This window comes from Lissotriton helveticus, chromosome 3_1 (genome assembly GCF_964261635.1).
Source record: "Lissotriton helveticus chromosome 3_1, aLisHel1.1, whole genome shotgun sequence".
NCBI lineage: Eukaryota > Metazoa > Chordata > Amphibia > Caudata > Salamandridae > Lissotriton > Lissotriton helveticus.
The window spans coordinates 589,395,294-589,421,380 of NC_136061.1; the positions used below are offsets into that span (position 1 = coordinate 589,395,294).

The window sequence follows — 26,087 nt, forward strand, 5'->3', positions numbered from 1 at the left end:
ATAAATTCTGAGCGTCGAGCTTGTTCGTGTTCAGGAAACGAGTGAAAAGAATGCATAGAAGATACCGTAGAAGTAGTAGGATCAAGGGGAGGTATTGTAGTTACCGGCATAAAAATCAAATGTACACCAAAGATGATTCCACCCACCAACGTTATCAAAACAATTAAAAATGTAACTGCACATTGCATTAGAAAGCACTTGCTGTGAAGTATTCTGTACAGTCTATTTCTGCGCACATAAATTACGTTCTTTCGTTGCAGCTCAGGAAGCTCCATCTTCTACAATCCGCTCGTGACCACTGATGATGTGTACGTAGATGAAAATGCCTCTATCAGCCCTGGGAGTTCCCAGAACTAACAGAAAGATCGACCTTGTGTCTGACCCCCGCAGATTCAACTAGGCACACAGCCACGACCCTACGGCTACCCAGACGGCAAGGCAAAATTTAAAACAAAAAAATAATAGCAAACTTCCTGGCTGGAGGCAATGTATCAGAAAATTCAAATGTGAAAATAGGCAGTTTCCTGCTTTATTTGTCCATATTGCGAGATCGCAAGTTGTATCTCAGTTTTGCCGGAGCTGTCTGATCTGGAAACAATGTATTTTCAGCCGACGTTGCAATGTTCACGTTCGCAGATGGCAAATGTTCTTTTGGTGCAGATGGCAAATGTTCAGGGTTCAAAAGAGCAGTTTCAGGAGGAGAGTCAGAGTTTGATGTATCAGTGATCAGTTCTGCATCACTGAAAGGGATGAAACTGGGGACTTGTTCTGTTTCAGAGGTACCGATTCCTTTCTTTACCCAGTTGTCGTAAGGAAGCGGCAGCGGCACCCGTTTGGCGTGTGTTGCATGAATCCAATTTTTCCGGCCAGCCACACGAATAGCAGTCCTCGTTGCCAACAAGACCTGGAATGGTCCGACAAATCTGGGTTGGAGATTCCTTGTCCGACCAAAATTCCTAATGACCACCTGGTCACCTGGTTTCAGCTGATGACCTGGACTCTCCGGTGGCTTTGGCAATGAATCGAAAACCTGTTGGTGAATAAGGCTCAATTTAGCAGTCAAGTCGAAAAGGTAATCAATTAACATTGGATATTCCAGCTGCTTAAATTCTTTCGGTCTAGGTACCCCCCAAACATTTGCAGGACGACCAAAAATGATTTCATATGGACTAAGTCCTACTCTAGAATGCACAGTTGCTCTTGTTGATAACAAAGCCAAAGGCAATGCATCTGGCCAGGACAAACCCGTGGACGCCTGTATCTTAGCAAGTTTCAGTTTAAGGGTGCCATTGTAACCCTCAACTAAACCCGCAGACTGGGGATGATTCGCACTGTGAAACTTTTGTCTAATCCCTAGGCCGGCACACACACTCTGCAAACTTTCCCTACGAACTCACTTCCGTTATCTGACCATACAATCCGAGGCATTCCGAATCTGGGGAAGTATTCTTTAAGAAGGATCTTGGCAGTGGACAAAGCAGTATTGTCCTTCAGTGGGTATGCTTCGATCCATCTGGAGAACGCACAAACTACCACTAGGACGTACTTTAGATTATTACAACGATCCATGTGAATGAAGTCTAGCTGGATCACTTCAAAGGGGCAGGAAGGAGGAGCGAAATGACCAGCAGGTGTGGGGATTCCCTTGCCAGGATTATGCATCAGGCATACCATGCAATTTCTCACCACTCTCTCTGCACACTTACTAATCCCATCATTCTTCCAAACTGGAGCCAACATCTTACAAATCCCTTTAGAGCTGATGTGTGCTGCTCCATGTGCCATCGTTACTATTGCAAGCACATACGCATCAGGCAACATCCAACGCTGTTGTTCCGACAAGTCAATCCAACACCCACTCGAGTCCAATTTACCCGTGCTCTCTTTCCATGCAAGCTTTTCCTACTCAGTCGCCTCTTTCTGAATTTCTTTCACGCTTTCCACTGTGTCCTCACACATTCCAGACTCAGAAATCCATCTTGCAGACGTTGCAACATACATTCTACTCATCATATTTCTAGCTGTCTGTTTTGCAGTCTCATCGGCAAAAGCATTCCCACGACCAACATCATCCGTGATTGCTTTATGAGCACTGCATTTCACAATCGCAACTTCAGTCGGCAAGGTTAGAGATTCCAACAAGTCATTAACTAGCTGACCATGTTGGATCTTAGTCCCATGGGACGTAATGAAACCTCTCTCTTTCCACAAACGGCCAAAACTATGGGCCACGCCGAACGCGTACTGACTATCTGTGAACACATTCACTCTCTTTCCCTTAGCTAAAACGCACGCTCTTGTTAGCGCGATCAATTCTGCAGCCTGGGCAGAATTCTGACTCACTCTCGCAGTCTCCACAATCGTACTCAAGGTCGTTACTGCATAGGCAGCAGTCACGTCACCATTCTCCAATTTGAAGCAAGACCCATCAACATACAACGTGCCATCTGGATCTGATAACGGAGTGTCTTTTAAATCAATTCGTCCTTTTGTTTCTTCCTCAGTTCTGAAACAACAGTCGTGTGGTTCGGAATCACTCGACTCTTGACTAGTCGGCAACAATGTTGCTGGATTCAATACATTGCATCTTTTGATCTGAATATGACTCGCTAGCAGTGTCAATTCGTAACCTGATAATCTAGCACTGGTAAGGTGCTGCGTCTTGGTTCGGTTCATGAGTGTATCCACAGCATGAGGAACCATGACCACTAGCATGTTGTTCATTACTAAACCGGCAGATTGTCGAATGGAGGCTGCAGCTGCGGCTGTAGCTCTCAAGCAACTAGGCAACGCTCTAGCTACCGGATCTAACGTTGACGAAAAATACGCACAAGGGCGTTGTTTATCACCAAATTTCTGTGTCAAAACACTTAACGCACAACCTTCTCTCTCATGGACATAGAGCGTGAATGGCTTACTGTAATCGGGTGTACCCAATACAGGAGCTGAACACAGTGCGTTTCGTAACTCAGAAAAACTCTCCTGACATTCGGCAGACCATGGCACTGGACTCGGAACATTTTTCCCAGTCAAAGCTACCAATGGTTTCGCCAAAAGAGAAAAATTCGGGATCCATTGCCTACAATATGAGGTAATACCTAAAAAGGCACGTACTTCTCTCTGCGTGCTAGGAACATTCATCTGTGTAATTGCTTTTATTCTCTCTGGGGTCAACTTCCTTCCCTCCTTTGACAAGAGATGACCTAGGTAGGTCACTTCTTGGCAACAGTATTGCATTTTAGAAGGTGACACCTTGTGATTCAAGTTTGATAAGTGATGCAATAAGGAAATTGTAGCTGTTTTGCAAGTTTCCTTGTCATCGGCAGCCACTAGAAGATCATCAACATATTGTACTAAAGCAGAACCAGGAGGAAGTACAAATGAATCTAATTGGCTTTTTAATGCTTGACTGTAAATGGAGGGGCTTTCACAATAACCTTGTGGAGCGCGTTTAAACCTGAAGCTTCGTCCTCCTAGAGAGAAACCGAAGATATCTCTGCTTTCCTCGGCTATTGGAATGCTGAAAAAGGCATTTTTCAAGTCGATAACCGAAAACCATGCTGCTGTAGCAGGAATTAACGTTAACAATGCAGTAATGTCTGGAACCACAGGAAACTGTGGAATCACAATTTTATTAACCTCTCTAAGATCAATTACAAACCTATATACTGGAGGTTTTGTTGGGTCAGTTCGTTTCAGGATGGGCAGTACAGGACTATTACAGACATTACCTCTAGTTTCTTCTACAAATCTTTCTTGATCAGATCTTGTACTATCAGTAGGAGCGCACGCTCACCTTCACTAGAGATTCTGTATTGTGGAATTCGTGGAAATTTCACATTCGCTTTCAAAGTTACTACATATGGTGGAATTTCTAAAAGACCTACATCATTAGGACCAGTCGCCCAAAGAGTATCAGGGAGTGAACACAGCTCTTGTGGGAGTGCATCCATCGACAAGTACATTGGAGAGATGATTCTTTTACACAACGTAAGCTGTACTCCTTCTGGAGAACAGTACAATGTCGCATATAGGCGTTTTAACAAGTCTAAACCAAGCAGATTTTCATTACAACCTGTCGTCAAAATCAGGGGTGCTTTCAATTGTCGGGGTCCAACAGAGATAGACAAAGGACCAGAAACAGGGTTGTGAACAGGGGCGCCTGAGAAACCTACTGAAACGTTTGTTGAGCCAGACAAAGGTGCGCCAGGGAGTTTCGCATGTATGATAGAACTTTTTGCTGCACCAGTATCCAACAGAAACGGTTCGACTATACCTGATGTTGCTACTGCGACATAAGGCCCACTCTGATCTACTGGAACTGATACTACTCCCTCTCTTTGTCCATGGCTGTCCTAGTACTCCCTTGGCTGAATTTCCTCACTAGCTTCATAGTAATCTTCAACATGATACTGTTGAGACCTATTCTGTTGGGCAGATTGTCCATTTCGTTGGTCGAAATAATTAGAAGGGCGATCACTTGTCTGTGGAGGCATAGTACCTCTTCCTCGACCTCTAGAATTCTGCATAGAACTACCACGACCTCTCTGAGCTGCTGCAGCATTATTTTGTGCCCGTACCGGACACTCAGTCTTGTAATGGCCTTCCATTTTGCAATAAGCACACTGATTCCATTGGTACTGTGGCCTCTGAGAATTATACTCCGTTCTTTGATATGACCCTTGCTGTGTATGAGAATCATTCGTGCGAGGCGGGTATGCTTGCTGTAAAAGAACTTTAGTTTTTAAATCTTTCGTCTTTTTATCTAATTTTTCTTTCTCCTCTTTATCCCTATTCTCATAGTACTGGGCAGTCGCAAGTATTTGCGCAGTCGTAGAGACAGCCCACGCGCTTTCAGAATTTTTTAATTTACCACTAAGTTCCGGCAACAGATTGTGCACAAATTTATCAACAAATAATCTCTGGCCTCCTTCTGTGCTCATATCCTGACCACTATGATCCACAAAAGTCTCCTCGAATCTTGTGAAAAAGTCAGAGACGCTTTCATCTTTCTTCTGTTTGCACGCGGACAATTTGTCCCAGTTAACGCGTAATGCTGGCATTAGGGTTTTCATTAAATCGATTATTCTACCGGGCAAATTAGCAATTAAGGGTTCAGGTTTAGAACCACCTATTTGTTGACCATCCGCTGCAATTATAGCTGCCCAATCACCACCTAGGCAACTGGATGATTCTCTCTACGAATTTTAGCCCAAATTGGTTGCGGTACTACATTACCAAATAGCAGATCTATGTCAGCTAGATTTAATACACAAGCGTCAACTGTCTGAGCCAACTCTTTGTAGTACCCTGCAGGATTTTTACGCGGATCTGGCAAGGCCTGTTTCACTGCTAATACTTCAGCTCGCTTCCATGGAATATGTATCCATACTCTCTGGAATTGGGCTGGAGCGGCTGCAATACCAAGGTTTACATTAGCTTGCACAGCTTCACGCCAAATTGGTGGAACCTCCCTCATTGGATATTGACGACTTTGTTTCGTACTACGTTTCTCTAACTCCCTCGGTGAACGAAGGGATGGGTCATTCCTATAACTTAAAATCAGTTCCATCGCTTCTTTTATATTTTGACCAACTATCATACCTGCAGCAAACTCTTTCTGAACCTGAATTAGTTCATCCGGAACTTGTTCAGAATCGCTTTCTTCCCATTCCTCATGCAACAGAGAACACATGACATCAAACACATAGCGTTGTGTCGGTTCGTTCCATTGCATAAATGTATCTAATACATCGTGTATATTATATCTTCCAACTTTCGAAACCCATCGAAGAGCAGTGGAATCTAATATTCCTCTTTCTTCAGTACTGGGAAGCTGACTACGTCTCTGCACAGAGTCAGAGGTAGGAGTCTTAATCAGAGTTTTATAGAAGGGAGATAAAATATTGGAGACAGAATCAGTGATTCTCCGACGAACAGAAAGCGGAGTCATAATATTAGCAGAAGCAGTAAATAGAGTAGCAGTTGGAATAGATAGAACAGGGACAGTAGGAGTAGCGGGCAAAATAGCTTGTGAACTAGCAGGTGTGAGCGATACAGGTATAGGTAAAGAAGCCGGCAACCCTGGAAGAGGGGGTGCCGAAGGAACATTAATATTGACCACAGGAGGTACAGGAACTTGATTCAGAGGAGCAGGAACACCAGGTTGTCCAGCAACCGGTAATTGAACATTCGGTATAGGTGGAGCCGTAGCACCCTGTGCATACGGTGGGGGTGATCGTAACAAGTAAGACAACAGGGGATCCTTTTCAGGGTCCTCTACTATCTTAGCTGTACTCGGTGGCAAAGCAGGATAGCACTTGTCTATCGCTAAATTACGCTCTCTATTGGCCACCTCCATTGCCTTCTCAGACTCGTTGAGTTGCAGCTGTTTAGCAGACTGTTCTAAGGTCAACTCTTGCTCTTTCTGTTCTTTCTTCAACTTTTTAATTTCTCTCTGTTTAGATTCTTTTCGCCAATAACGGAAAGAATCAAACATTGCCGGCCGGGCTTTCTTCTTGAATAATTTTGTTTCTAAATTATCAAGAACTTGAGGTTCGAAACTACCATGCAGTGGCCAACTAAGGACACCATCTTTCTCTGTGTAGTGGATCCATACCTCGTTATAAGAGATAGGGCCCACACCAAATTTGCAATATAGATCATAAAGGGGAGTTCTAATCGGAGGAACCGAACACGAGTCCTCCAACTGGGAATCACTGTTGCAACTAAAACAAGACAACATACAATTTTTTCGACTTACCATTTTATAACCCGGAACACAAAACAGACAAAACACAAACCAAAAGAAAGGTGCGCACTCGAACCAAGAACTTAGGCCTACCTGAACAGACAAATGTATCGATACCCGAACTGAACTGAATGATTATCGTAACCAGAATAACAAGTGATAATCTTATGAAACCGAACCGAAACTGAAAACTAAAAGGATTATCCAAACAGGAGCAACCCTTACGAAGTAACCAACTATCAACCACTTAATACTTAACTGAGGCACTGAAGACGTCACCAAGGAGAAACCCGTCACGTCTCGCCGTACTAAGGACTGCACCTCGGGTCCAAGACAGGGCGACGGTCAAGGCAACGGACCACTGCAGCCGTCTGAACGGGAACCCTCGTGGAAGAGAACGTCGGGCCACTTTTGCGATATGCCGGGATCGATGAAGTGGGGCGCCTCCCTCTGAAATCTTCACACGAAGCTTCTCGAACTCTTCAGGCTTTTGTACCGGTACCGAATGACGTCGCCCAACGTTGGGCGCCAATTGGAGTTCTGGACCTTTTTGGTTCTGTCCAGAGGTGTCAGGGATAACACCCGAAGACCCCGGAGTTCTACCTGTCTCGGTGCAAAAATAAACAGAAACACGGGCTTCTCGATGGTGGCGTCAAAGACCAAAGGTTTATTACTGCAGGGACACAGAAGTCACAGAAACTACACATGGGCAGTATCTAGGAGCCTGTTCAATTTGTACAAAGAGGGTTGCTCCTTATATACTGAATATTGGGCTTCAGGCAAATTCTTTACATGTTAGCACATTCCAAAAACTTCGTATCTAAAACAATAAATATTTGGCGTTGCACAGGAATCGTCAACAATATCTGTTGTCAAAACATTACGAACGAGGGGTTCCCACTATTCCATCATAATCCCATGTCAACTCTTCATTCAAGACCCGGACCGCCTCATCGTAAATTTCGTTACCTCCCCCTAATAAAGGCCCAGAAGGAAAGGAGCAGAGCCAGGTGCAGAAGATAGAAAAGTAGGATAAGAGATGTTTGTGGGTCGTAAATGGGCACGGTTACCGGCTTCGGCCGTCTAATCATGATCAGGCCAACGAACACGAGAACCAGTATAGCAGGACTGGCCTCAGGCTGGGGAGGCAGCTCTTGCCGAGTCATGCTGCTACAGCGTTGCTGGCCTAAGGTGCACGTGTCACTAGCAAGGTGAATTGCCGGCTAAAGCCTACGTGTCCTTAAATGAAAAAGAGGTCATTGCGTGTCCATTGACTATGTGAGGGCAAGGAATACAAAATGGCTTCCTTGTTCTAAGATGGATGCCACGGGTAGATCAGAAATGTGTTCATAACGGGAGTGCTCTTGCTCGTAGCATAGCAAAAACACCAGGATATACTAAATGGATCATTTGCGGTTCACTGATACCAAAATTATGTATTTGCGACAATGTTAAAAACACGGGTTCAAATCGTCACGGAACCTCAGTAGTGCTTAGTGAACATGTGTAGAGAGACCCACTTTGCTGCCTGGTAGATGTCCAGATCCAGGACCCTGCATGTTAACACATTGTCCACTACACGGTACCGAGTGAGAAGTCGGGAGGCTGTTCTTTGGCCACAATACAAATACTAGAGTGCGCAATCTGAACCCAGATGAGCCGACGCTCGAATACATTTCCCATAAGGATCGCCCTCAACTTGGCATTATTTTCTACGCCGCCTTGCACAAAAAGAAATCCTTTTCACTATTATAACGTCGACCACGAACTGTTTTCAACTTTCTTTCTACTGGTTCCTGTTTTTCATATCTGCCTTTGCTAAACCCGGCCGGGTTGGAAGTATCACCAGCCCTTAGCCCTGAAGAAGTCGCGGAGCATTACTCTAACAAGCGACGAAACACGTGTTGGCTGGTCTTTCCTACATACCTTTACTGTCGAAACAGAATAAAAGAATCCACCTGAATGAACTTGGGATTTATATCATAGCAAGACTTGTTTCCTTCCATCTGAACGTAACCTTTTGTGCTCTTTGTATTGGTTGTTCACATGAACTTTACTTTCCTTTATGTGTGCTTAGGCATTTTCGTTGTTGTTTACTCAGTGTGGTTTGTTCCGCACTCACTCAAGGGGTTATAGGGCTTATCCCCTTGCCTTTAGCCCCATATTGTACTCATTTGTTTCTCTTTTTACACCCATTAGCGTCTAATTGCTGAGCGCCAAAGCAATCCCTGAACTAAAAACCCTTCCCAGGTGTATTATGTGCAGTGCCTATATAAATGTCATCCTAGTTCAATTTCTTTTTGTGACTTTCCACTCCAGGAGGGCGAAGCCATGAAGAACACAGACCACTGGAATGTGAAACCAGTGCCCTGAAAGGGAACAGCCCTTTTCTCCAGAAACCTGTTGGCAGAGCTGTGAGGATGGGTGGGTCAGTAAGCAATCTGCAGCTAGATAGTTTCTAACAGATAAGCTAAGTAACAAGTTCATATGATGGAGACTTCTAGCAACAGATTTCTTGCTTTAGAATAGATACCCAAGCAGTACCTCCCCAGTGGTGGGCCTGCCAAACAATTTCACTCCAAAAAGTCCTGCAGGACCGAATGGGCAAAATGCCCTTCCCAATGGACCTGACTGTCTAGGCAGTAGTGCTTAGTGAACATGTGTAGAGAGACCCACTGTGCTGCCTGGCAGATGTCCAGATCCAGGACCCTGCATGTTAACACATTGTTCGCAATCTTTGCTCAGGTGGAATGAACACACAGAACACACAGATACTCTAGGAGTTACTTCTTGGCCAGTGTATAGCAGATTTAATGCAGAGCCCAATCCATCAGGAGATGGTCTGTTTCGGCACGGCCTTCCTTTTCCTGGCCTAGACATACTTCATGAAGAGTTGATCATTTACCTTGAATGATTATGTGTGGTCAAGGCAGAATGTCAACGCTCTTTTTGGATCCAGCCGGCGGAGTCTCTCCATTTTGTTAGAGGAATGAGGTAAAGCATAAAAGGTAGGCAAAGTGATGGACTGGCCTACATGGAACGGGGTGACTACCTTCGGCAATAAGGATGCTCAAGTACAAAGGACCAGTTTGTCGATGAAAAACGAACTGTTGGGAGGCTGAGAGGAGAGTGCCTGTAGCTCACTGACCCTCCAGGCAGATGTAATTGCCACCAGAAAGGCCGTCTTGATGGTGAGTAGCCTAAGAGGACAAGAATGAAGCGGTTCAAAAAGAGTGCACATTAAGCAAGTAAGAACCAAGTCATGGTTCCATTGAGCCATAACAAAAGGAGCTGTGGGAAATGTGCTGCAGACCTTTAAGGAACCTATTTGCAATAGGGGACTTGAAGAGAGAAGGCTGTTATGTAAGTTGCAGAAAAGTGGGGATGGCAGATGCATAACCCTTCAATATGCCCAATGCAGAGCCCTTCTGGGCCAGGGTAAGGATAAACCAAAAAATCTGGGAAAAGCGAGCTGTAAGGGAACAACCTGTTGCTCAGCACACCATGCAGCAAACTAACTCCTATGGCTGGCATATGCAATCTTGGTGGCAGGATGCAGAGCAACCAAGATAACATCACAGACTTCAGGCGGAAAGTCGAAAGCTGTGAACTGTCACTGCTCAATCTCCAAGCATGAAGGCGGAGGATTGGAAGGTACAGGTGGAAAACCATCCTCTGTTGCTACGACAGAATTTCCTCCCACAGCGGCAGACTGATCAAAGGGCTTACAGCCATGTTCAACAGCTCAGTATTCCAAACTCTCCAAGCCCAGTGGGAAGCCGCAACGATAACTTAGGCCCGGTCATTCCCGATCTTCTTGAGAACTCTGGGCAAGAGTAGCATGGGTGGAAAGGTGCACAGGAGGCCTGAGCTCCACTCAAGATGAAAAGCATCTCCAAACTGGAGCCTCATTGAAACCTAGAGCTCATGTAACTCCTGAGACTGTTTTTTCTTAATGATGGCGAACAGATCTGATCTAGGCTCAACCCACCACTTAAAGAGATGTTGCACCACCTTCGGATGGAGCCTCCATTTGTGATCTGCTAAGCATCTTCAGTTGAGTCTGTCTGTCTTGGCGTTTAGAGAGCCCGCCATTTGTTGAACCACCAGGCATATGACTTGACATTCCAACCGTGCCCAGAGATGCAGGGCCTCTTGACAAAGGGTCCAGACTTCGCCCGCCCTGTTTGCTGGAGTACCACATGGTGGTGATGTTGTCTGTGAACACCTGCACTAGACTTCCTTTGATGGAGAATATTGAAGCTTTCAATGCCAGCTTTATCGCTTGCAGCTCAAACAGGTTGACGTGGTATTCAGTTTCCATCGGAGACCAGAGGCCTCTGATCACCAACTCTCCCAGATGGACTTCCCATCCCAGGAGTGACGCATCTATATCTGCTTGGGAAAAAGAGAGTGGTCTGAAGCTGACCCAATTGCAGTTCATTAACCACCACTGCAGATCTTTTGCAGTACCCTCCGAGATCTGGACCATTTTAGAGACATTCCCCTGATGCTGCACCCCCTGGAACTTCAGGTCCCACTGCAGAGCCTGCATTTTCCAGCAGACATGTGTCACAAGCAAGATGCAGGAGCCTATGAGGCCCAACAGCCTCAGAATCAGTCTCATAGAAATCCAGAATGGAGACTGAAACATCTATTTCGTAGCCTGAATATCCTGGACTCACCAATCGAGAGGGTAAGGCCAAAACTGCACTGAGTCCAGAACAGGTCTGATGAAATGAAGCATCTGAGTAGCGGTCAGGTGTGACTTCAGCATGTTTATCGTGAAGCACGTTTATGTGAAGCCAAGCGGGGGCAAGAGGTCTGTTGTAGTCTGGAGGTGGGAGACGACCGAGTGAAACAATGCCTGTTTCTAGTTGTCGAGATAGGGGAAGACTGGCACCACTGATCTCCACAGATGAGCTGCAACCGCCGCCATCAATTTGGTGAACACCCAAGGGGTGTTGGTTAGGCCAAAGGGGTTCATGGTGATCTGAAAGTACTCGTGACATACTGTGAACCACAGATGATGTCTGTAGGCAGGTAGGACGGGAATGTCAAAGTATTTGTCCTGCAAGTTCAACGCTACCATCCAGTATTCTGGGTCCAGGGCAGACAGGACTTGAGCGAGCATGAGCATTTTGGATTTCTCTTTTTGAGAGGATGCAGGTCTAGGATGGGACAAAGAACCCTGTCCTTCTGAGGCACTATAAAGTAGTGAGAATAGCAACCATGGCCTACTTCTGCTACTGACACCCTTTCTGTGGTTTTCTCGGCCAAGAGAGTCTCTACTTACTAGCAGAATAAGGAAAATGGTCCTCCATCAGCCTGTTGCAAGTGGGTGGCAGCTGCTGGAGGGTGGTGGACTGGCCCGACCTCTGGTGGCCTGACCCACAGGGCTGACAACACCGTACCCACAGGCCCTGTGGGTCAGGCCATAACATGTACAATAAGCCTGATCTGCTCCATGGCCATAATCAGTGCAGTTTCTGTACTGTGACAGCTCCTGAAACCAAACTGTGTATGGTCCAGAAGCTCCTGCATATGAATAAAAGTAGGCAATTGTTGATTTAAGGCTTTTTCGATGATTTTAGCAGGAAAAGGTACTCCGGCAATGGCCTATTAACTTAGGATCGCATGGATCTATGCTAGATTTCTTAAGCAAGGGAAGAATGGATGCTTTTTTCTATGGAGAGGGAAGCGGCTCTGATTTCATCATTTTATTAAAAATTACCATATGAAACTTGGCAATGACCTCCGGGGCCATAAGGCAAGGATCATGAAGGGAACCAGACTTCATGACTTTAATCAAGTCAATTACTTGTTCTTCACTCAGTGGGGTAAACTCTGAAAAGAGGGAGTTTATCAGATTAGAAAGGCATAAACCATGTTCTTCAACCGAAGGAGAGAGAGATGAGAAAATCTTACTGAAGATTTGGTCAACTTTGTTGTGAAAATGGGGGGCGAAAGTGTTACAAAAGGAAAAGCTAGCTTCCAGAGTATTTTTAGCTGAAACATTGGAAAACGTTTTACTGTTGATGAAAGTGCCTTCACAGCATTATTTGCAGACTCTATTTCCTGATTGAAATACTTGGTCTTTTACTCCATTCATCATGATTTTATAGGCTGTGACTTCCTGCTTGTATTTTGTTTTCTCTGCTTGACTATAATTCTTTCTTCGGAGCCTTTATTGTTTTGTACAAATCTGTTTTTGGTGTTTCAGTCTATTGGAATTCCATTGGTAGGTGCTAAAATATGGGCTGACAAGCAGAGCCAATTAGAAAAATTAATGGTGAGGTTCTCAAGATTTCCTGATATTTCAGGCTGAGACTCAATTAGGAGCTTATTCAGCAGGCCGGGTTCAAGTTTGGACCTCGGCCGGTATGTCTGAGGGGAGGAATATTGTACAGAGGGCTGCATATCTTGGATAAGAGTGGTGATCAAATCAATACAGTGGTAGAATGTCCACAATCATCAAAGAAGAGTTATTGGCAAAGATAATATCGAGCCTATGTCCCGCACAATGAGTGGGATCATCCACCAATTGCTCAAGGCCTATAGAAGACAAGGTGACCATTAGAGTGCAGTATCTTTATCTAAGTTTGTTTTCAAATGAAAATTAAAATCTCTTAAAAGTGTAAAATTGGCTGACTGCAATCCAGACTCAAATAAGGATAAAATCATGTGATTAAAGATATTTCAGTCCGGGTGGATGGTATATTAGCATGCCATTCCATGATTGGGTTTTGGACACTTCAAAATTAAAGGAAATGGCTTTGCACACCACTGATGGTATTACTTGAAATATAGCTGAAAGGTATTCTCGAAATACTATCTCTAGGCTGTTGCCTCTCTTACGAGCCCTAACGCCTCTAAAGATCGAGTAACCCTGTGGAACTGCAGACATCAAGTCTGGGCCTGAGGTGGAGTCTGCCGAGATTTCAATGATGAACTTAATTTACAACTTTTGGTGTTCGACATAAAGGGAAAATTGCGTTTTATGTTTAATGGGCGACCTGGATGTGAGCTGAATGATCCAATTAATACCTTGATTTGCGATCCATTTGAAAACATTTCCTTTTATGCCAAACATTTCCAGTCTCAGTAGAAGGGTTTGATGTTGGACGGTGTAAAAATTGACCGATTGGTCCAGGAGTCATAGTGCTGCCTCTCTCTTATTGTCCAATGTTAGTTTCAGGTCATCTTAGATGAAGATCACAGTACATTCTGTGCCTCTGCCTGGGTGGCACCCAGCTTGCTGGTTATAGTGTAGATTGTTCTTGTAGGAAAGTAGGATCTTTCTGACATGGTTGCCCCCACTTTTTGCCTAATGTCAGTGTGTTTAGACTTTGGTACACTGGGATCCTGCTAACCAGGACCCCAGTGTCTGTGCTCTCTCCCCTAAATTGACTTGGTAAGTACTTGGTACACCCCACAATTGGCATACTGGTGTACCCCTGTAAGTCCCTAGTAGATGGTACCAACATACCTAGGGCATTGGTACACCAGGGGTCTCCCATGGGCTACAGCGTATATTATGCCACCCATGGGAGCCCATTCAAACTGTGTCCACAGCCCTGCCATTGCAGCCTGTGTGTAATGGTGCATGCACCTTTCACTGCAGATATAAGGTTTACCTTAAATCCCAGTCAATGCACTTGGACCCTATAAGTCACCCCTAAGGTAGCCACTTCAGCCCAAGGGCAGAGTGCATGGCTCTAAGTGTGAGGGTGCCTCTGCATGAGCCCTACAAACCCCAGATTCCATTGTCGGGGCTTTGTAAGTGTGAGTAAGCCATCTAGTGTAGTGGACACTGGCCAACAAAAGGTGTCCAACTACATAATGGTTTCATCAAACCTAGTTATGTTTGGTATCAAACATGTTGGAATCATGCAACTACTCTGAGTGTTAGTTGCCCGAAACCATAGGCTGGGGGTGGGCCTCCTTAGAGGAGGCCCTGATATCTACCTGTGTAGCATTGCAAGATTTCCATGCAAGCCAGTGCTGTTGCCAACCTCAGTCACTGTCCTGCCCTGCTGTTGAGCCTAACTTGGGCAGGGTGAGGCAGAACAAAGGATTTCCTGTAGCGGAGAGGTGTTACCACCTCTCTTTCAGAATTAGGTGCCCCTCGGCTAGGGTGGGGGTGCTTCAAGGTTGTATGACATTACAACGCATGGTAATACATCGCATACCATTACATCATGGTTTTTACAAAGCAAGTCATTACAACGACTTGTGTTGGAGGGCGCTGGACTTAGGAGTAGTATAATTTACTATTCCAACTCCAGTCTACATACAGTAGGGAAGGTGTTGGATAGTAAATTATACTATTTTTTGTCCTAGAGCGCCATCCAGAGCAAGTCGTTATAACGACTTGCGTTCTAAAAACCGCGATGTAATGGCATCGCGATGTAATGACCGCGTTGTTAACTATGTTTCCCATATGATTGCCTCCGGATTGCTTGCTTTGAAGGCAGATTTAGTGCCCCCCTCGTATAAACCCGTTTTCTCCAGTGTAGGAGCCCTCCATTCCTGCTCTGGCACGAAACCACACAAAGGACAGGGTGGTGACTCCCCTGTCCAGCTCCTCCCCCAGAGAGTTGCCCAGAGCTCCAACAGGTGGTCACTTGATTATGCCATCTTGGAAAATAGATGAGCAAAGGCCCTTGGGAGCATCTAACTGGTCAGTCTACCAGAGCAGTATTCCTGACTCCCCCCCCCCGATAGATGGGTCACTGCAGAAGCTGACCAACTCCCTTCCTGGATTACTTAAGGGGTCTCCTGAGGGTGGGATCCTAGATCCGTTTGGACAAAGGTTCCAGAGCAAGATTCGTCTGCAAGACTCTTCCAAAGACTCTGCTGCTGCTGGACATGGGATTCTGCTGCTGTACTTCCCCTGGAACCAAGACAATACTGCTATTAGTAGAAGGGCTCCTTCTACGACTTTGCCAAGTACTTGCAAAGACCATGCAACCTCTCTGGCTGTGCATCTTTCAGAGTCAGAAGGACTTTGTGTGCATCAAGGACAGCAAAAAGGAATCTCACTTGGTGTGAAGGAGTCACTCCCCTGCAACCGCAGGCACCTTAACGACAACGACCAGCTAGTGGATTCTTCTGTCCCACGGACTCTCCAATGCTCTGCAACACATGTTGTGGTGTTGTTGCTCTCTAGAGGTCTAACGTGTCTTCTGTGTAATTTGGAAGACTGCAATCCCTTGTTGTAGCTGCTGGAACCAATCCCCTGTGCGCAACGTCTGTTTGCCGTTACTAAGGCTTGTTGGCTCTCCAGTCCGGAGGCCATTGAGCTTCAAGAAGTCCCAGATTCAAGCATCACCAAGTTGCAAAAGCAACGTCAACATTGCATCTCTTGAGACGTGGGCCTCAATCTTCGGTGTGCTGCTAAGGTCTCCCTGCGACTCACTGTGCCTGCTGCCAGAGGGTCCCTTTTGGGGCTTCATTGATTCCTGCTGGCTCTCCTACTTGCTGGAGGCCAGCCCTAACTTACCTGTAGTGGGTGAGTTCCATGGACTGTGTTGGTCCCCATTTCTGCGTTTCATCCTGCAACAAGTCTGTTAAATTTGCAAAGACTTGTTGGTGGTCCTGCTGGCCACTGACCCTCCTGCCATTCGTCGACTGGCGTGGGACAGCTCGTGGACAGCTCGTGAGATTCTACAGCATCGCCTGGACTCCACAGCTGTTGAAGACCTGGGTGAAGACTGTTCATTTAATCATTTTTCCTAGGAATGTCCATTAGAGATTGGCCTATAGTTGGGTGGGCTTGATGAGTTCAGTTTATGTTTATTAAGAGTGATTTGATTATGTATTTGTATATGTAAGTTGCATTTGTAAAGTGTGAATCCAGCCAGAGGGTGGCATAGTACATGAGTTCCTATTGAAACGATCCTGTATCTTGGAAGTTGTTCTGTAAATTTCTTGCCTCAGATCCTGCATGTATTTGTGGCAGCATGTATTTGAAGATTCTAGCCAGGCTGGGTCTGATGGAGAGTCAAATAGACTGCTTACCATGACCAGTTCACTGAATTCACTGTCCGATAAGTGTTTGAAGGAGGTTCTTCAACTGTTGCTTTGTATCTTTTGTTCTGTTATTCATGGTATTTGTAGGTTGGATGCTGATTGTTTTATGTCTGAGGTAGTCTTCGAAGTGCAGACAGAGAAGAAGTTCCTAACCCTGAGGATGGGAGGTAAAAATGGAATCTTTGTGATCTGAGTCATGGGTAGAGAAGGGAGCATGCATGAGACTGGTTACTCACTAACTGAGTGACATCAGCATCTGTTACTATACAGTCTGGACTTGCCTATGACAGCAGGAGGTCCCAACAAGTTAGGGAGTAGGAGGCATGAGTACTGACATGGCAGTTCAGAGTCTTTATTCTCAGATAAGTACGGTGCAGCTGTTGCTAAAGAAAAGGATTTGGATTTGAGAGTGCAGATCTGCATGTTTTGTGTCATAAAGCCACTAGCTAGGAAAACTTTACTTTCTAGCATCAGAAACTTGATCTACTTCCACACCCCATCACAGGTAGATATTCAGGAATGGTGTACCACTATTAGGATTCAGACCATTATTTAAGTTGACATTTCTCTGAAGAAGCTCTTAGAAGATTTTGTGTGTACTCTGTTAAAGCTGTTTTTATCCTTGGGAATGCAGCAGCACCTTGTGCTGAGTATTGGAGAAAAAGTAAAGACTTCAGAAAAAACCTGGGAACCAGATCCCTCTTTTCTTAAAAAGATATCATTGACATCTATACACCAGCAAAGTGTTCATCCACATTGTGTTTTGATGAGTAAAATAGTGCATTAGTTTAAAAGGGCTATAAATTAATGAGATAGGGTATTTATGTAAATTTAAAGGTAAATTATATAATTGAGTAGATACTATATGAAGGCAATAAAACAGCCATCAAACAAAACGGAAATCTTCCAGACGCATAGTATAATTTCAACTCATTAAAAGTAGAACTGGGCTTTAAAGGGGAGATAGAAAAAAGTCCTGCTTTGTTAAATTAACCATGGTGCAATATCGCTGGTAACAATGCAGGGCACAAGAACAAAGGAAACATGCTTCTGGCAGTAGGATTGGGAGGTTACATTGATTAGTTAGTGAATTAGGTACTTACTATGTGGTATCTGGAAGAGAGAGAATGGAAATTTTAAAGATGTATTTGCAATTTTTCTATTGTTTGTTTAACATAAGGCCAAGTTGTGAAGTGCCCTGTGTACACCTTATATGTTTCTTCCAGTAGCCTAGTTTATTTGGAGATTGTCTATGTTACTGAATGATTGTCACTAATGAACCCTCTTCTCGTTATAGCGTACCAAGGGAAGACTTCCATCAGCACAGTGGGCACCTCTACGTCAGCATATCGCCTTAGCTTGGCCACAATGTCCCGCTCCAACACAGGCACTGGAACAGTTTGGGAGCAAGATAGCGAGCCTTCCCAACAAGCCTCACAGGACACTTTAAGCCGTACAGACGAGGAGGATGAAGAAAGTAAGTGCATTTAAAGAACACATGATAGAAGTGAGGTGTAATAATAAACTTATTGTGTGATCAAAGTATTTCATTACCATAAACAGCAGTTGATGAGGGAGATTATTGAAGTAAAAATAATTTTCAGAGTCAAGCTATTGAACATTAGCAGCATGAAAGCATGGCTTTAGTCGCAAACGATTGACATCGATGAAATGGGAGAAGAGGCATAATATAGGCGGCAGGGATTTCTTCCTGTTTTCGAACAGCTGACCGGAATAATTCACCCATTTAAAGAGATTCCATGCCTTTTCTACAGCAGATTCCTACAATCATAAAATGTATCTCAGCCTAAGGAATCCATGTAATCTCTTTTACTGTTACTAAATGGGCCTGTGGCTTGAAGTTAACATAACTTTAGAGAATGTATCTAGCTGAGCAGACTTATTCAAGTGTGGCATCTCAAGCGAATGAGAGCGTATGAAGATTGTGTTTGACTATGTTTTGTTAAAGCCAAATGGTTCAAGTTGCTTAGCCAAGGCTCTGGTAGCAGTAAAGTTGCTAAAGATTTTGACTGTTAATCGTTTCAGGGGTAGAAAATATGATAATTATAAGTGTATGAAACAGAGCCCCAAATCTGGGCATTTAGAGGATCAGCCAGTGCCGATCTAGCCCCATGGCAATATTTGACACAGCTAGCCAGATCAAACAGAAACCCATGATTTGCTGAAGAACAGAGTGGTACACTGGCTCCACAGAAACTGTCAATTACCAGTAGGTGGTGTCCAACAGATCCTGTTAACCAAAGAGTGAGCTGGGTGGGGAACATCCTTTACAACGTGGATGTTACCCCGCAGTGCAGTTACGACGCGTCTTTTACAACGCAAGTCGTTACTACGACTTGCTCTGGATGGCGCTGTGGGATAAGGAATCTTGTAATTTTATATTCCAACACCTTCCCTACTGTTACGGGGACTGGTGTTGGAATATCAAATTATAAGATTCCGAAATCCGCACCCTCCAACGCAAGTCGTTGTAACAACTTGCATTGTAAAATCTGCGATGTAAAGTACCGCGTTGAAAACAACAGCGTTGTACTGACATACATCCGAGCTGGTTTGGCCCATTGAGGAAACATTGTAAATGAGATTGTATTATAGCCAATTTTAGGGACCCCAGTTGGGTAAGGGGAGTTCATTTGAAGGTAATATCTCCATTGCAAATAGAGTTGAATGTATCATTGCAGCCCACAGGGATTCTTGTACAGGCATCTCTGGAATTCCCAGTGATAAATGAGGGGTGCAGGAAATATATCCAATACTCCAAGACAGCTACCTTGTCAGCCCATGGCGGTATTTAATAGGTTCCAAGCATTGAGTGGCCTCCAGGACATCGATTGACATGAGCCAGGGCAAAATAAGATGAATGGGGTTCAAATTTAGGGGGTCAAGAAAGTGGATACTGATCTGGGGATAAATGATATCAATTGTGCTGATAATAGTTTAATTGGTGCGTTATCACCATCCTTGAATAATAATGTGGATAACATATGCCAGAGAGTTGTATCGCAAACTTTGTCATCCCCTAGCACCTCATGCCCTGGCTTGGAGCGAGGTTTCACAATTGCATCATGAAATGTGGGAGGTTTAGCGAACAAACAGGGCTCACTAGGTGGCTCTGGTTTTTGAGGGGGCCTCGATATAATATATATTCAGGAAACTTGGTGTTCAGCCCCCATATATTTTGAGGGTTTTTCATCACACTGGCTTAAGGGCCGACCCATCACCTGCTGGTAGGGCCAAAAGGGGGCTCTTGGTTCTTGTATCAAATCAGCTCCCAGTAAACATCCCAAAAAAAATTACTATGGGGCCACATTCATTAATATTATGGCAAACATTTAAAGGAGGCCTGATGTAGTTTGGTTAATTTTTACAACAATGTTTTTGACTCTACCCGTGGGAAGGTGGTCTCAGCTCTTGATGGTGGTTTAGAGACATTTGTCCCCTTATCTCCAAAAGTTTTATACTTATTTGGGCAGGAGATTTTAACATCTAGTCCTGCCATTGTCTGTTACACAGGTTTGTTGGGTTTGCTGGGGATAGTTATTTACATTTTCCCCACAATGACTACGGGGGTATATTGAATTCTTTGATTACCAAGCTGGATTTACATTTATTAAAAAATGCCAGTGATAATAATGGAGACCCCATACCAACTTTTATAGGAAGGAGACCCATAACCATCATTGACCATTTCCTAATTTCAGCCAATGCAGGTAAGTAATGTACTACACCCAGGGTTGTTAAGCGGGACCTGAGTGACCATAATTGTATTGTATTGATGGTCTTCTTATGGGGCAAAGCCAGTAACGTCCCACCAAGTTCTATTACTAATATCACCCCTATAAGACCTAATGGGGCTCACCTTAAGTGGGATGGAGTTGATCCATCCAAAATCATACATGGCATTTTTTTCTAATGGCCTTCTATATATCCTTTATTGTTTGGAGGACGAAGTTACTTCCAATCAGTTATATTCTAGTTTCAATTGTTTTACTAATCTAAACAACGACCTCTTGATTTGCCCGTGTAATTCAGGCCATGGCCAACGCAGAGGTTGGTTCAATCATGCATGTTCTATAGTCTCCCAAGAATTGAAATTGGTCCTCCATTGTCAACCCAGAGACAATATGTTGATTAAATCCCTTAGATTCAACTTTAAAAATGTCCTTTCTGTTAGGAACAATATGCTAAAAGAGGAAGCCTGGTCTAAATTGTCTTGGGCTGCAGGTACAGCTGATAAAAAACTTTTCTGAGATACTGTCAATTCTCTTTTTTTAAAGAGCAACTCTTTTCCAAAGCTGTTATCTCATGTTACATGTGATGCCTGGGTTGCTCACTTTACGGAAATCTTTAGTTTACCAGCTACAAAGTAGTAGGATATATCAAGGGAGAAACAGTACCCCTGGCCTCCCCTACAACTAAATATCATGATAGAAGAGGTCCTATTAGCACTGAAAGCAAGCGTAGGATGTAAAGCCCCAGGACTCGATGGGTGCCAGTGGATGTTTATAAATCAATTGTTGATTTGTGGGGTCCAATTCTAACTAGAGTTTTTAATAAGACCGCAACCATTGCGATTCTGCCTTCATGGGGAATGTCTATTATAGTACCAATCTACAAAAAGGGCAACAAAATCGAATAGAAGAACTATCGCCCAATATCACTTTTAGATTTGTCAGCGAAACTGATGAGTAAAGAGTTACTCAAGAGATTGGAAGTGTGGGCATGTGAATACTCGATACTTTTTTGCCGGCGCAGTTTGGTTTTAGACAAGGAGTGGGGACCATAGGGCAATGTGTGAACTTGGACTTGTTTATAGGTAAATATACATGTGCTAAAGGTTGTAGATTGTGTTTACTAGTTTGCGTAGTGCCTTTGATTTAGTCAATCACTCTATTCTCTAGTCAACCCTGCTTACCATTGGTGTGCCTACATCGATTATTTGTTTTATTGCAAGGCTGTACGAGAAATTATCAAGTAAAGTATGCTTTGGTCCACGAGATGAATGCACTGTGACTTTTATTGTAGAAAGAGGTATTCGGCAAGGTGGTGTTCTGGCCCCTCTGTTATTTTCCCTGTTTATTAATGGGGTGGACAAGGCCCCACAAGCGAAAAAAGCAGACGTCCCCCAGTGTATTACATGCAGATGATGCTGTTTTGCTGGCAAGGACCACAGTGGCTTACAGCGATTAATGAATACCTTTGGAGATTTCATTGCTGCTAGAAAACTGGTGGGTAACAACAGCAGCGGCCAGCTCAGGTATGCGCAGTGGGGCGGTGAGGCTGGGCAGGGCGCAGCAGGGGGGAAGCCGACGGACGACGGAATAGGTATTATTTACTTATTTAATTATACCTATACCGTGTCCGTCAGTTTCCCCCCTGCCGCGCCCTCCCCTGCCTCATCTAGCATACCTGAGCTGGCCGCCGTTGATTTACAAAAATAAAACCTACACAATGATTTGTTGTACCAAGTAAAAGAAATGTAGAACGATTTTTATGGATAATACCCTTGTAGCTACTCTTGATACCTTTGTTACTTGGGTATTACTTTTGCAGGTAGTGACTCATGAACACATGAAATTACAAATGTTAGGGGCCAAATTGGGCACCTGACTCATAAAAGATATGCTAGCAATTTTCAAGGCAATTGTATTAGCTACTGCCATATATGGACCTGGTATGTGGGGGCATTATAACAGCAAGGGTCTTCAGATAGAGAGACAGGGTGACAGTATCTAGCACATATAGTCACATTTCGCACTTCGATGCTTTGGGGCTCTATATGGATAAATGATTAGACTAATTTTACTAAGTCAATCATTTTAAATTGCATGTCCATGTATAAAGCACTGTGTTATATTAATTCCATCTATACTGATTTGTTCAAGATGCCAATTCAGCCTAAGCCCCTATTGGTAACAACACTCCCCAAACGGTCATTTAGAGATAACTTTATGACCTATAAAAGGGAAGCTGGGGTGAGAAGCAAGGGGGGGAAACTAACTGTAATATTTTTCCTTTCACTTACACTTAAAGAGGGCTGTCAAAGTTATTTAACTTATGTTTCAAATTTGATACACCATTTTGTATTAGATATAGACTATGGATTGCCCATCATATAGCTACCTTCCCCTCCCTGAAATATTGTCCTCAAGATACAATGCCCTGCCCTTGTGATGGCCAGAGCAAGCAAAGCACTATGGGCCAGATGTAGGTCGCCAATTACCGGTCGGTAATGGCCGATTTCGGCCGTTACCGACCGGTAATTGGTTTTCGAGACGTAGGGGCAAATATTTTACAGATTCGGTAAATTTACCGAAACGGTAAATTTACCGAATCTGTAAAATACCGAATTGGTAATTTTACCGATTCGGTAAAACCCAGATGTAGGTAGCACTGTTGACAGTGCTACAGGCCTTCAGAATTCAGTATTTTACCACCCAATCCAATTGGGTGGTAAAATACCGAATACAGGTGTGCATGCACATCTGTGCATGCACACCTGTGCCATGTGGCACACAGACATGCCCTAAGGGCATGTCTGTGTGCCACATGGCACACATGCCTGTATTTGGGGTGCTAGAGGGTGTCAAAGTGACACCCCCTGCACCCTTGCTGTAATCGGTATTTACCGAATCTGTAAATACCGATTCGGTAATGCCCATTGATTCCTATGGGCTTCAATGCCCATAGGAATCAATGGGCATTACCGATTCGGTATTTACAGAATCGGTAAATACCGAATCTTAACGATTCGGTATTTACCGATTCAGAAATACATACATCTCCCCCCATCTATTTTACCACTTCTTAAATACCGAATCGGTATGATTCGGTATTTAAGAAGTGGTAAAATAAAATTACCTACATCTGGCCCTCTGTACTTTATGCTAGTCTGTGATTATTACTCTAATTTTAGGCGCCATTAATTAAAACCTCTTTAGCTTGCCAAAACTATCAGATTGAATATTGTTATCCTGAAATACAGGCTTGAGTTAAACGATCTTAGGGTTTGCCTTGATGTTGTGCTTTTTATTATAAAAGCAATCAATACACTTAAAAGTTTTGTTTTTTGATATGACAATGAATTTCATGGGAACTGGATAGAAGTATTTTAAGAAATGTGTATATGTGCTTTTGGTATGATTATTTATAATTACAATCATGTGTAATTGCTCTTGTTTTTATCTCTGATTATAATCACGTGCTGTTGTTTTTATTGTTAATTATTTTTGTGGTTATTTTCACATACCTAATAAAGTTTTGAATTGGCAAAGCTAGCCATGATCCCCAGTACCTGCAATAATCAACCTAAATTCAAATTCTGATCCAAAACTGCCTTAGGGAGCGAAGAAGAGGAGGAAAGTGTTTAAATAATGCACATTGGGCGAGATCTAGCCAGTTGAGGGAAGTCTACTTGGAAAGGACTCCCGAGCATAAGTAAGTGCTGTGGAGAATTTCATCTACATGATTTTCAGTATGCTCCTGGTAGATAGGATGGGTAGTTGACAATAGATCCTTCTCAACTCATAGTTTAGGGTAGGAATTCAGTGCCAGATTCACAAAGGTAAACTGAGACGAAAGTCTAACTTTATGACTTTCAGTATTCACAAAGGGCATTTACGAGTAGTAAATGCCCTTTGTGAATACCAAAATTCATAAAGTTAGACTTTCGTCTCAGTTTACCTTTGTGAATCGGGCTCTTAGTGTTTCAAATGGGGATACATAATTGCCTTGCCCTATTTTGATTCTGCCCTAAGCAAAATCGGAGGAATATCCGGGTTGTTGAATTTGGACCAGAGAAGATTTCTGCACAAGCTTTCGAAGACAGCCTTGAAGCTAGTCCAGCAGGCATAATGTGAAGCTTGCTTGTAGTTTGATATTTGTACACCATCATCATCAAGGTGACTATGTTGTCTAAGGTCACACAAGCAGGGTGAAATCCAGATTGTAGGACTGGAATCAAACCATTCTTGGAGATCCTTCTGAAGCAAGTGGGTGAAGAAGTATGCTTAAACTTCCACTAGGAGGATTATTCAATAGTTGTCAGGCAAGGAGATATCAGCTTGCCAATACAGAGGGTAAAACATAGAGTGTGTCCATGAACTAAGAACTGCAGATGATTTCAAACATGAGTTGCACAGATGGACGAGTAATTAAGACAAAAAAATTGTATGAGATTTAAAGAGTGTAGCTAAAAGTTAATTTCGATCTTGGTACCTTTACACCAGCACTCCGCAATCGTCTTGGCTACAGCAATATTGGAAATAGATGTTGAACCCGCATGGAAGGGAAACAGAGGTAATACAGTTGATTCTTTTTCAGTATATAAAGTAAGAATATAAGCCTCCCAAGAATCAGATGAAATAATATTTTGTTCAGTATGGTGATTATCTGCATCAAGGTTATTTTTTGTTTCTCCATTTTGTAGATGTTGTATGTTTAGTTGTTGTACACAAAAGACTTGTATTAACTTGGCACCTGATGGAGGCATCTAATGACCAATAAGGAGCTGTAATCAGATGTTGGAATTGATCTTTTGAAGCAATGACAGATGCCTGACAGCTACGGGATAATATGAGGTGTTTTTTTGAGCCAGTCCCTTTTGTGACCTTTATACAATTATCAGTGTTTGGTTAATAAGACACACTGGGTTATATTGAAAAATGAGCACTCTCCACATGGGGAATAATTCAGAAATCAATATAAAAAAACAAATAGATCTAGTTGAACAAAGATATAAGACCTTAGAGCTAGGCAGACAAAATACTCCTTGAAAAAGTAACACATAATCTGTCCCCTTTATTATAATTGTGAAAGGCTATAATAGACTTGCAATATGAAGGACGGATATAGATTGTTTTTATGATGGAGTATCCCAGCCTCCAAACTCTAACATACGGCCCATAATCGAGAACAGTATGCTTTTTCAGCGAGGTATGAGAGAATTGTATTGGACCTGTCTGATGGAAACCAACCATTTACAGAGGAGAAGCTAAGCACCTGGAGAAATAATAACTCTTGCTTACTCATAGCATCTTTACGTTGAATTGGGATGTCTGGAGTAGGGATTTTCCAGAGAAAAGTAATCTGGTCTGTTGTACATCTGTCTGTTTGAGATTGCATGAGAACAGAATTGCCTGAAATCATAATAGTGGCATCCGCCACTATTATGAATTGTTGTAGGTCAACAGATTTTAGCTCACTGATTATGATCTCTTTTGATTCATAGCTGGATCAATAAATGCATTTCCAATGATTTATAGCTGTTCCATTTTTGTGT

At 43.5% G+C, this 26,087-nt stretch overlaps 1 protein-coding gene across 1 annotated transcript in view; it reads left to right on the forward strand.

Moving 5' to 3' along the window:
• The window catches only part of UNC80 (unc-80 subunit of NALCN channel complex), a 2,761,828-nt gene that overhangs the window by 2,376,938 nt on the left and 358,803 nt on the right, over positions 1-26,087 (forward strand). The window contains exon 57 of the mRNA XM_078680564.1: positions 18,084-18,263. Coding sequence (XP_078536690.1) covers positions 18,084-18,263 — 180 coding nt within the window. The remainder of the gene's footprint in view (positions 1-18,083; positions 18,264-26,087) is intronic.